Genomic DNA, 12946 nt, shown 5'->3' with positions numbered 1-12946 from the left:
GTGGGGGGGGCAGAGGGGCTCCCTGAGCAGGGGGGCTCACGGAGGGGCAGGGGGCTCCGTGGAGGAGGGCACTGGGGGGTCCCCGCAGGGCAGGGCTGGCCCCGGGGGGCTCCTGCGGTGGAGGGTCCCGCAGGCCGCCGGCGCTGCCCCCACGCCGAGGGGCCCCCGGGGTGGGTTTGCTGGGTGGGCGCCTCGCACGGGGCAGGGTAGTAGCGGCCTGTCTGGGAGCCCTCTCCTGCACTGCGCTCTGAGGCGTCTGGCGGCGAGCGGTCGCGATGCTGAAATCGAAGAGCGTGGCAGCGAAGATGAAGCAAACGTGGATTTGCCTTTGCTCGTCGGTTGCTTTAGACTCGGGAGCAGCAGCTGGACGCTGCAGTTGTTCTGTTGCTGAACAACAGCTTGCTGGAGCTGCCAATGCTTCTCCTTCCCTCTGTATAAGTGAAATGCAGGCTCACGGGAAGGAGGGTGCCCTAGTCAGAGCACCTGTGCTGAGGCAGGTGGGATGAAGAGCGGGTAGACCATCTCTAGGAGACGTTTGCCTAGCCCCGTGCGAAGGCTTCCTGTGAAGAAGTAGTAGTGTGCTTTTTGCTTCTGAGCCTTCCTAGTTGGAAAGTATGCCCCAGTACCTAACTGCCTTTCCTTAGTGCTAATTTAGCCACCCGTTTGTCCTAGATGGTCCCAGAGAATATGGAAAATGTTTGATCGCCTTTTGCTGTAGTCACCAGTTCATCTTGCCTATATTAGGCTAAATACATTAATTTTCTTCAACTTTTTCCTTCTTTGTCATGTTCTCTAGACCCCTTCCTGTTCACGTTAATTTTCTGTGGACCTTTCAGTTTTTGTTTAAAGGGTAATATCTCAAACAAATGAGGCATTTCAAATGCAGCACTGAATGTATATTATTAAGATATGTCCTTTCTCTGTCATGATTATATTTGTTAATACAGGGAGATTGAACCTGGGGACTGTAATATGTCCCCTTTGTAAGGCCCGTGGCTATATTTCTTTCTCTGTATTATCCAGTAAGATACTATGAAATTGTGTGGTATCTGAAGGTCTGCTTGGCCCTAGATAAGGGAAAATGTCTTGCCTCCAGATATGTGTGGCATTGTGATTTAATGAAAGAAATGTTGATCAGTCTTTTTAGTGGTAATACATAAACTTGCATTCCCTTCCCATAACTCTGTTCATCCTCTTATCATCTGTGTTTGGATACTATCCAAAGACTTTGTTTTAATCTGCTGTGATTCGAAAGGGCATGAAGTCTTAAAAATGAAGTTTAAAAGTATGAAAATTTATACCTGGTGATGAATTTATTGGAGCAGTTAACTGTAGCAGTAAATACATGTGGTTATGTATATGGTTAAGCTGCAACAGTGGCTTATGTGAACACCCACACTGAAAATCAAAATCTACCCGGGCCTTCACGTTAGATCCTGACTCATTCTTTACAGCATCTTTTGTTTTCACATGCCTACTTCGGAAGCAGTACTCAATTTTCCTGCTGAGACTTTGAAAAGTGAAGCGTAGAATACTTCTCAATACATTTGGTCAGAATCATTAGGTACTTGCATACTTTGTTTTGTAGTGCGCAGTTCACTAATACTGCTTTCTGTCCATGGAGGTGCCACTGTATAACCTCTGGACTTCTAAAACTTGAAAGAAGTACTGCAAGTATTCCCAAATTAGCTAGGAATTTCGTCCCTCCCTCTCTCTGTATGTATGTATGTATGTATATGTATTTTGTTTTCTACAACTGTTTTTTAACCCAGCTCCTTTGTGAGAAAAAATGTATTAAAAAGACCTATGTCATGTCCTGGTCATGTTATTTTGTAGCTCTCTGGATTTAGAACAATGTTCCCTCAAAGTACTGGAGCCAGAAGGAAGTCCAAGTTGGAGTCTCCTGAAACTACTGGGTGATAGGGGTTGTACTGTGGTGGAACTGGTGGAGCTCTTGCAGGCCTTGGAGCATACAGAGGCTCTCCAATGTCTCAGTCTTTCAGGTCAGTTCTGATTTGTGCTTTTGCAGCAATTGTGTGTTTTACATGGGAAACAGTGAAGTGTGTGAATTTTCTACAGTGATTAAAAACCCTTCTATTGTTCAAACTCTCATGATTTGCATCACTTACATGATTCATTGGTGCATATTGTGGCAAATGAAGACAGCGTGTGATCGGAGGGCCCAAAATGGTAACTCTAATCCGACCTGAGTCAAGCCAGTGACAGGAGGGGTCCTTTCCCCGTTCAGATTCACCTGGATGGGTGGTGAATACTACTAGGAGTGGCAGTGCTGGTGCAAGAGTAGAGTCATGAGCAAGTTGCTGGGTAGCTAGGGACAAGACTGCCCCTTCTCGTGGCAGCATGGATGTATACTGGATTGAAGAGTATGGCCCTTGGGTACAGGCACATAAAATACTGAGGTTCTGTGTTTCTGTCCCTCAGGCGTATCAAGGTAACTGGAGAATGAGCGTGCTTCGTAACTGACTTTGTATGTTCCCTGGGGCTCCTACTGCACCATGAGTTGTCGTCTTTGCCCTGCACCCTGTAGCATTAATGCATTCATCAGGCCTTAAATCAAAATTTCTTCCTCCTGAAGCCTGGCAGTCACAGTGCAGCTATGCTATGCTTCCAGGCATTTTGGGTCTTGAAAGGCTCATTTTTCAAGTTTGAAGAATGGTGCTGGGATGTACATAGGTTTTAATCTTTTCTGCCCCTCTTTGCTGATACCAGCTATTAATGCCTTCCAGCATAACACCAAAAATTGGTGTTATTAAGCTTCATCTTCACCTGTTCCTTAAGTACTTAGGATTATAGCTTGTCCCTCAGGTGTGTTTAGTGTCTGATATGCAGAGGATGTCTATCAGTTTCAGGAAGTATGCTGCAGTTTTTCAGATTCCTCTTTGAGAACTGCTGTGAAGAACAATTTTTAGTGTTCATTTTTGAGCAAATGAGCCACAAACTTAGGCTTTTGCTTAAAATTCTTCAATCCTTTCAACTTTTTTATCCTACAAACCCACATCTTCCTCATTTATTCCATTATCTTTTTTTTTTTTTTTGTCCTGGATTATATGCAGATTGTGAACTCTGTGCAGAATTTGTCTTATTTGTCTAAAACAATGGGCACTGATCTTTAAATTATGTCCATTGCTTCTATGTAAATAGCAAACTTTAAAATGTTTTTGGTATGATTAAAATGGCAAAAGTTGAATTCGATTAATAAGGAGTCAAAAAAAAACCAACCTTGTTGAACTTCACAATTTGTTCAGTACTTGGTGATACCAAGTTCTGAACTTTAAAATCTACAAATACTGATATGCCATAATAGTCACAAGGGTATGGATTAGTCTTGTACTTCTTGTCTTTAACTGGTGAGTGTAAAGGAGTTCCCATTACAACCTGTAATGTGTTCTGGAAGAGTCGGGCCACATTTTGTTAGTTTATATCACCTGGACCAGTTTTTATTAGTTTAGGTAACCTGATGTGTCACAAGCTATTAAAATGAGAGCTAAATATAAGTTAAAACTTTATCAGAGCTATAATGCTGTTTGAGAAGAAATGGACAGTAGCTACGCTGCAGCGTAGTTATCCTGCAGTGTGCCTAAATCAGCTCTAAGGAGATAACGACAATGTTTTAGGCTTCTCTTGGTCTAGGTTTTTACAAGCAAATTTTTGCTTTTTGCCAGTATCATGACTACAGCTGCAGAACTACTGTGCTGGAAGATGTCTTAGTGCCGTGTACAAAGGTATAAGCATTCAGTATGGTAGTTAAAACAAAAGTGTTTTAAGTCAATTCCCTTAAGAAAGTATCTACTTTAGAACTGACAAATGGTATACCAGTGTCTGTTGCAAATTGCTGTGGGCTTTAAAGTCCTCCTTACCTCACATTTCTCTACAGGTTTAACTTGGAGAGTTGCAGGCACGGTTATGAAAGCAGTTTTGTACCACTCTAAGTTAACTGACCTCATTCTTCACAGCAGCATGATCCAGTGGGAGTGTTAGTTTTGTTTCTACTGGGAAACTAAGCTTATATGGTCTATCTCAAAAACTGTTTTGAATCCATTGGCTGCTCTCAGCTGAATGAGACAAGATATGAAAAATGGTTACGATTTTCTTTAAATTATATAAAATAAAGTGCAGGTAAGGCAATAATCCTTCAAAGTGCTTGAGCTGTCCATCTGATAATAACCCTGAACCTGTGGAAGGCTACTTAGGGGTGTACACAGGTTGACTTTGTTAGGGTTTTGAAAAAGAGGGAAAAGAAGGAAGGTGGGAGGATTTCAATCTTTCAGTGACTGAAAATGAAAACACTGACCTGGGCATGTGAATAATTGCGGTAGAAACAACATGCAATGTATTTACTGCATGATAAGAGGAAAAAGGGGAATACAGGACTGTCTGTGTTCCTCTTTTTGCTAGGTTACTCACTGCAGCCATTAAAATGCCTAGTTCTGTGTGTTTGGAATGACAGCTAAATGCACGTGGGTATCCTGCAGACATGCCCCTGAGTCAGAAAGCTTTTACAATGCGGTAGCATCTGAAGCTGCTTCCTACCATAGAATACAGCCTGGCCCCCTTTTTAAAGCCCTCCTTCTGCAGGATATGGTGAAATTCAGTCTTCTCGGAAGCTACAAAAGCTTCTCCTCAGATGAGGAGTGGGAATGAGACTAGCAAGCTATTTGGCGTACTCATAGCTGTCCTTCTTTTCTTTGGACGGCATGAAAAAAGAAGCCATGGACTGAGAACAATTGCTAAAACAACCCTGGAATTTTTCAGCTAAACTGCTGTAGCAATGTTCTGCAACTCTTTCATGTAGTTAAGGCTTCTACTTCTTACTGTACTAGATATACCATGGTGTGTTGAATGAGGTGTAGTTTAGCTACGTGATCATTTAGTCTAGCTGAAATGCACCACTGTAGACCGGGGAGAAAAGGAGAATTGGTGTTATGTCAATGTGGGTGGATTTTGCTTGTAGGAGTAAGACTTGGGGTGAAGGAATATGCGATAATATGCTGTCCTGAACTATATAGTACCGCAGGTAGGAAAGCTTGTTCATCTTTATTGGTCTCTGTATGATGGTTAGTGGCGGAGTACTGAAAATACAGAATAGGACTAGTTCACGTTTGCACTCAGAGTGGCTGCATTGACAGCCAAAATATTGTGCCTGCTTGAGCTGTAACTGTCTCAAGTATTGCCATAGTTGAGTTAAGGGTTTTTGTGTGACTGACAATCAAGTTGCGTTTTGAAATATGTAATGAAGGCTAAATCCTGGGTAAACAGTGGAACCTGCTACATCACAAAATTGTGAGTTAATGAAGTTAGGAAACTGGGTAGATAGTTAAGATACCTGTACGTTGAGGAGAATGAGCCAATTGGTAGACTTTTACCAAGACCCTTTGGAACTGCAGAGGTGCTCTTGCTTGTTATAAATTATTATTATATATACATTGTATATTATAAATGTCTTACGTAACTGTATGAGACATGATGGATTGGACCACTACTTTGATTCGATCTCCTCTAGGGAGAAGTAGCTAGCTTTAGAGTGACTGAAAACTTGGAACCAGGAGAGTTTTGTTCTGAAAGGGGTTTTGAATCATTTAAAAAGTAATAGCCCTTGATATTTGGGGTGGGTTTGTTTAAATATTTGGTGACGGTTGCGCTTTTTTTTTTTTTTTTAGAAATTTAGTCTGTGCCTGCACTTGAAGTCACAGTGCTTATTCATAACTACCCATTTGTTCTAATAACCAAAAGAAGCATGGGTGCTGCTCAAGTTCCTTTAGCAATGAGATTGTTTAATGTAGCAGCTAGTCTTACTAGTTTGTTAGACTGTTTTCTACCAGCCTAATTTATGCAATTACAAAGACACAAAGCTTTGTGAGCCTCTGAGTGTACAGGGTAATGTGTGTACAGTTTTAATGCTGTTGAGTGGTCTGTTTTGACAATGATACTACCTCAGTGCCTTTATGTCACAGATGTATTGATACAAGCTGAGACATGGCTTTGTTTTGCGGCGACCCAAAGGATCTCGGAGAGAGAGTTGTAGAGTCCCAGAAATTATCCGTCTCTCCAAGCTTACAGACTTGCCTGTTGCACTGGCTTAACTCCATAAAAGAATTCCTTCCTCTAACCAAGCACACAAAATAGTAATACTAATAATTCTTAAAATTCCCCTTTTTGGTAATAAGAAAGCCTAGACATCCTGTTCTTTGGGTCACCTTTCTGTCCTTTCTACCATTTTTTTAATCTTGTCGTGTTGTGAACCCGCTGGAAATGACTGAAATGCAAAGACCTTTCTCCCAAGCTAAGAAGGAAAAAGGCTTAATAACGCAGTTTGTGGTGTTAGTCTAGTCCTTGTGCAACCTCACTGAGTTGTGCTGGTTGAAACAAGCAATGAGGTATTTCCTTTCCCCAGACAGTTCTCTTATTGCAGCAGTTTAGGCACTTCAATCTGAACGTCAGTAATTGAGGCTGGGTTTGCAGAAATGGTTAAACATTTTTACTAATGTGTAAGCTAAGAAGATAACAGTTGGGATATAGTCAAGTACTGAGTACTTAATTTATGCTGCATTGTCATGCTATGAAGGTTTGGTAGTAATGACTGAGACAGTAACGTAATAATACGTTTATTTCCTCACGCAAGCTCTTCGATTAGTAACATCCATTAAAATAATGCGATTACTAATTTAGAAAGGATAACCCAAAACTGTCGGCTACTGCACTATTAATTGGAAGCACTGCTTATCCCTACTTGAAAGCTAGCTTGTTCACTCTCTTAGTGAGAGGGCTCTCAACCTCGAGGAGTTCCCTTAACCCAGCATCCCAGGAAAAGGGGATGGGGGGGAATACTCACGGTCCAGCCAGAGAGGATGATCAGGTCACGTTTCCATCCCTGCTCAAACTCTTAGCTCCCAAGTCTCTTTTTATACGGCTGGGGCTCTGGGCAAACACTGCTTTTGCTGACTTTTGCGAGCTTCACAATCACAGGACTGTTCGTTTGTCTGCTTGGAAGGACCCTCCTAGCAAGGCAAGACCACAACACCTCCGTATCGCTTCTTCCCTCCCTGGGGGTCCATGCAGTTTCCCCGGCCTTGCCAGGCGGCAGAGTTCTTTAGTCCTGTTAACTCTTCTGTTCCGCAGCCTTGAGCATATCAGTCCTTGCGCATATCAGCAGGCAAACTTCTTCAGTCCTGTTAACTCTTCACTCGCTCGTCATGCGTGTGGGAAAGTCTGGTAACCGTGAAATGTCAGTTTCCTGTCCTTGAGGGTAAACCTTGTGCGTTCATATTCCAAGGAAAATTGAAGAAGCATTAGCATATCTTTGTAAGCATTCTGAAACCTGAGCCAGAAGATTTTCTTTTTATCCTGTTAAATTCTGTGATGCTTGCAGGAAGTAGCTGTATGATGCTAAATGAATGACTTCAAAGTGAATTTTTAAAAATCTGGCAGGAAAATAAATGAAACGTTGAAGAAATTATGAATCAGGTTTTCTTAGAACTTGGTTGTAACACCTCCCTAGAGCACAAGATACTAATTTTTCAGAGAATTTATTTTTCTCAGCTACTTTCTTATAAGAGATGTTAGTGATACAGATCAGGAGAGATTAAAACATAAAAGTGGAATGAGCAGATCTTAATTTTTCTTCCTCGTGCATTTATTCAGGTTGAAGTGGTATACTTCCTGTTTGTCTTGGTTAACGTTTGGTGACTGGGATGCTCAAAAATTGTATTGAACATGCTCCCTTTGTCTCAAAAAAGCATTGGAGGAAGTGTTAAATGAGGAACTGAGGTAGCAATCTTCAGGGTTTGACTATAGAGGAAAACTATTTTAGAATAAGATAGGCAGGGAATTTTCAAGTGCTGTAGCTGCTCTGGGGTAGCTCCCTGTGTGGTCAGCTATTTCAGAGTAAGATTGTGTGTGGAGGAAGCTGCTATAGCCCACTTCCCTGCTAAACAAACACTGTGTGATTTCCCGGTGTCATGTAATCTCTGTTTCAATCTACTGACCAAACCTGTTTCTACCCAAGTTTCAACCTGTTGACCAAATCATTACAAATACAGTTTCTCTCCTCATACTTTCTTCATTAGGAAAAAGTTCTGATGTATGTACTTAGCTATTAAACTAAATGAGGAGAAAAAGCAGACAAAAAGAAAACTCCTGGCAGAGTGTAGTAAAAAGGGTTGGAGCAAACGATAATCTTGAGTCTTGTTATCAGGATGTTTGTGATCTCTTTGCAGCTATTTTTGCACACAGTTTCTGTCTTACTCTACACTACTCTGTAAGTTCACTCCCCTGCCCAGTCTTGAATGCTTCTGTACCAAACTACACATTCAGCTTCTGCAGTGTGCATTCATTAAACTATAACGAAGGAACCTACCTTCTCCCACAACAGGGAAATCAGACTGAATCCAAACACAACAAAATCTTTAGTGCGAGTACCTATTTTGCATCTGATTCTTAATTTCAGAGAGTAGTGAAAAGGCAATGAAGTGCCTCTGTAATGTTTGTTGTTTCTGTGCTTTTTCTGTTACTAGTATTGGTAGCAATTAGTAGTATTGCATGTGGTCCCACTAGGGTTGTTAAATGTATTTTACTATTCATAGCATAACTTTAAGCTAATGATTTCTGGTGGCTTATCGGTTCAGCACTGTTGAACACCATGGTCTTAGGTCCATATATACTTTCTTTGGCAACAAATCAAGATTAAACTTTCTGTTCTGCAGTTGACTTTTCTTTCTTTTTTTTTTTCCTCTCCTCCCTTTCTCGCCATGACCTTGGCTATGTCAGTGGATCTGTTTTGGGGTCATGCTGTAACTAGATCTCTGGAATGATCCAGGTTAAACAAACAACTGGATCATTATCAGACTGATGTCAACACTTAGCTCATGGTATTTCCTGGCACTTACAATCTGAAGTGGAAAATCTTCTCTTGCAGACTGGCAAAAGAAAACCCTAGCTCCGTGTTCTACAGAAGTCAGAGGCATGAAGCTGTACCCAGTGTTAGCTAACAGGGTTGTCTGAGCAATCGCAGAAAAATGCAGCTAGTTAAACTAGCTCTTACTAGTCTGAACCCTCCCTCAGGCTATGCCTTCTCTCATATTTTAAGAATAAAAGCCTCAAAGAAATCCTTGGGAATTAGCAGACACTTAAAAACTGTGAATACTTTTCCCAGAAGGAACATATGCCATTGAAAATACCATTTGCTCTAGTGAATAGAGAGCAAGAGGGAATGACATACCCTGAAGTTATACAACTAATTGTAACTGTGTGAATATAGTACAACCAAATTGATTATTTTCAAGTAGATTGAATGACAGAAAATTCCATTGTTCAGAGGACAATTTAAATGCAAATTTAAATTGTTGAGGTGTGTTTATTAATAAAGTTTCCCATATGTAAATCCTTTTTTAAGGTATAAAGATTGTTGTGCAGCCAGACTCTCAAGCAGTGCTCCCTGGCCAGGTCGTCAAGCTGTGCTGCTGGGCGACGGGACACCCATTTGTGCATTACCAGTGGTTCAAACAGGAAAAAGAGGTAATAGTTGGTACAGAATTTACACATATATTTTATATAGAGAGATATATAGAGATATAGATATTTAATGGTGAAAATAATAAGTAATGACCCTGTGGACTAATTTTAATATTTTTATTTCTCTCCCTGGATATTCGTTTGGAGATTTCAGATATTAATTTTTTTTCAAAGCTATGATTTTCAAATTCAAGGAGAGACGCTCACTGTCTGCTAACAGAAATAGAAGTTCAATAAATGCAGCAGTGTGACCCTGTCAGTGTGCTAAAACAATAAGATGGTTCAATATATGCAGACCATTTCATCCTTGGAGACTAATCGTGGAATGTGACAGTTGGAAGACTGTAGGTTTATTTGTATCCGTCTACCAACCAGTGTCAAACAGGCCAGTGACAAACTGCTGCACAGGAACAAATGCCAGTCGCTGTAGGTCTAGGACAGAGGGGAACTCGTCTCCTAAGAATCAGCTGTGGAAGACCTGAACTCAGCAGTGTCGCAGACTTCTTAATAAAATAGTGGCGGGCCTGCAAGCGGTATCTCTGGAGCATCTGAATGGTAGCACTTTATGCCCATACTTCTTGTCCTGGGTGTCTTCCTACAGGGTGAATGCGCATTATCTTAATGTTGTTATAAGTACTGTTTTTAAAAATGCACCAAGTTTGTAGTATTTTAAATTGCTGTTAGGACTGAAAAATTTAACTCCTTTTCCTCCATCTTTCTAAAGGTTTATCTAGCTCATCCAAACCATGGCTTAAAATAAAAACATGATTACAGTCAGTTCCTGCTCATTACACTTAAATATATTTCTCACTATAGATGTAGTAAAAAATTACCTTTCTGATACTGACAGAATGTTATAGTTTCTTGGTCATATTTGAATATACCTTAAGACAAGAACTGAATGTAACTCAAGAAATTATTCCAATTTATTTGTGGGGAAGGATTAAGAATTTCAGGAAGAGCTTGTCAACTGTTTTTTAAGAGCTCAGAATTGTTTTAAATAGAAGCATATGAACTATTCTTGAAAGACAACCTGTTTCTGAGCTACTAAATACTTAAAACAAGACTTTCTCATCTAAAAGCTTCATGTAAATGGAGGAGTTGAGGCTGGTGTTTCTGACACTGAAACAAATATTCTAATGTTTGATCCTGGTTTAGCTTAAAACAGTCTAAACTTAAATATTTCTTGGTTCATATGTAATTCAGGTTCCCCATGGTAATTCTCCAGAGCTGGTTTTGAATCCAGTGAAAGTAAATGATTCTGGCTTTTACATCTGTCGCGTGAACAGTGAATCTTCCTTTGTGTTCAGTCGGTGGGCACGACTAGAAGTTTGTGATCTCCAGGATACATCTCACGGTGAGTAGCAAAAGCCTTGTGCAGTGGGACCCCTCTGCCTGGATTGCACTTTGAAGCCTATTGAATCTGTTTTTCTCCAGCCCTTGAGTAAATGCTTATCTAACAAACGCAGTCTTCTGAAAGTCTGTCCTCCTGCTTGTTAGAGGAGCTCAGGTCCTGGTTGCTATCTTGCACAGATATGAAAGAGGGCTGATTTAAAAAGGTCGTATCCAATTCTTGCTCTCTTGTGCTGGCCGTGAAAGCAGAAGAGAAAGGAAGTTCCACTGAGTGGTGGATAAGAACAGATTGAAAACAAGCACAGACTCAGAATTGTCTTAGTTTTTAGAGGAGTCTTGGACCAGAAAAACAATTCTTTAACTATCTTGCTGTTCACCTGAAGCCTGTAACTTGTTAGTGACTGGACACAAAAAGTCTTTTCTGAAAGCCTGCCCCACTGGCCTAATATTCAGGACTGTTTGGCCTCTCTCTCTCTGTTTGTTGCCAGTCTGGGTATATAAGAATCTTAAGGAGGTTTTTTTGCTTTCCTTACCACAAATAAAATGAAAGCAAGAAACGTATGAGGTAAAAGGAGTCGTCTTGGTGTGAGCTGCATCTTCACAGGTTTCATAACATACTTGGGTGTTAGTTTTCAGTTATTACCTGCATAAGAAAAAACATGGTAACTCAAATATACCGATGTAAATCTATATGAATTTGTGGCACTAACATGAAGGTACCTCTGCTTCAATGATGGGATAATCTCCATCTGCAACATATATGATGAAAATGGGGAAGAAGTAGTAGTTTGAGAAGAATGGAATAAATAGGAGAAAGCAAATAAGATAAACAGCCGTCTGCTCAACAGTATCTGGAATCTCTGAGAGTAGTAGAGTGTAAATAAATCCTGTGTTTGGAAACTTGCTTCTTGGATCTAGTGTACAAATACCATGCACTTATTTCCAGTTTCTGAAGTTGCTGGTGTGCATGTGTGTTTTTATTGTTGTTTTGTAGAAAAGTCAATAGCATTAAATAAATATGTGCATTGCATTTGCCTTTTTTAACTTTTGAATTAAGTACTTAGCCTTGGCTTGCCATTGACCCTAAAGATAAGTGAGATTGAAATCAACTGTACTGTCTTCAGACTATAGAGTGCTTATTTTGCCTCATGTCCTCAGTCAGTGGTGTGTCCCGCTTGCATCCTGCCTATAAAATTTATTTCTGGAAGAAAAAGAGATAGAGAGTACTGGTCTTCCAGTAAAAGATCAAAGGCTGTTGAAATGTCAGCTGAGGTAACCTTTTCACATTTTAATCTCTAACAGCTTCTCCATCCCTTATCTGAACAACGATTTCTTCTGCTCTTCCCTTGCTCCTACTTCAATTTCTATTCAGTCAGAAAGCTGCAGGTTTAGATCTTGGTGATTACACCAGGAAGCTGAGATGTTTAGGTGCATAATGGCTACTTTAAAAGAATTTGAGAGAAACAAAAAATATGTTGTTTCACATTAGTTGCAGAAATTTTGATGACTAAAGGGCAGTGGGTATCCCCAGACTAGTGCATTGCTTTATGTTCTGTGACTCTTGGGCAACCAAAAAACCTTAATGGAAGGGAATTTTAATAAGCTTTGACTAGTTATGAGCTCCGTGATATTAACATGTAATGAATAACGTGAAAAGAAGGCACAAAGAGTTCTGAATTGTAAATAGTAGGAAAAACTAACTGTAAATTTGTCCATCACCAAGGCCTAATTTTGACTCAAGGATTGGGGGGGGAGGGGGAGGGGGTCCTCCTTCCTGTAACTTTCTCTCTTAGGATCCTTACAAAGAAACGTAAACTGGGGGATGCAGTGCGCACCCTGAATGAATGATTTCTCTTTCCTGCAACGTTTGGGCTGGGATCCCCTGTGAATGAATCGAACTAGATGATGCAGACAGCACCATCTCTGCAAATGCTGGCCAGGTCTGCAGTCTCCTATTTCAACTGTTGGCTGTCTTCCCCCCCCCCCACCTTCTCTTTTCTTTCTTTCCTGTTCCCTTGGGTTGCTTTCCTTCTCCAGATCTCTTTTTTTTTTTTTTTTTTTTTTT

The 12946-nt window shown here is 40.6% G+C and overlaps 1 protein-coding gene across 1 annotated transcript in view; it reads left to right on the top strand.

Moving 5' to 3' along the window:
• The first annotated feature begins 1822 nt into the window (after window positions 1–1822).
• The window catches only part of MALT1 (MALT1 paracaspase), a 38804-nt gene continuing 27680 nt past the window's right edge, over window positions 1823–12946 (top strand). Inside the window, exons 1-3 of the mRNA XM_026070095.1 lie at window positions 1823–2003; window positions 9410–9531; window positions 10735–10885. Of these exons, the coding sequence (XP_025925880.1) occupies window positions 1823–2003; window positions 9410–9531; window positions 10735–10885 (454 nt within the window). The remainder of the gene's footprint in view (window positions 2004–9409; window positions 9532–10734; window positions 10886–12946) is intronic.

This window comes from Apteryx rowi, unplaced genomic scaffold, assembly GCF_003343035.1.
Source record: "Apteryx rowi isolate R43461 unplaced genomic scaffold, aptRow1 scaffold_304, whole genome shotgun sequence".
NCBI lineage: Eukaryota > Metazoa > Chordata > Aves > Apterygiformes > Apterygidae > Apteryx > Apteryx rowi.
Note: the sequence above shows the minus strand (reverse complement) of the source record. Positions and strands in the feature narration are given on the sequence as shown.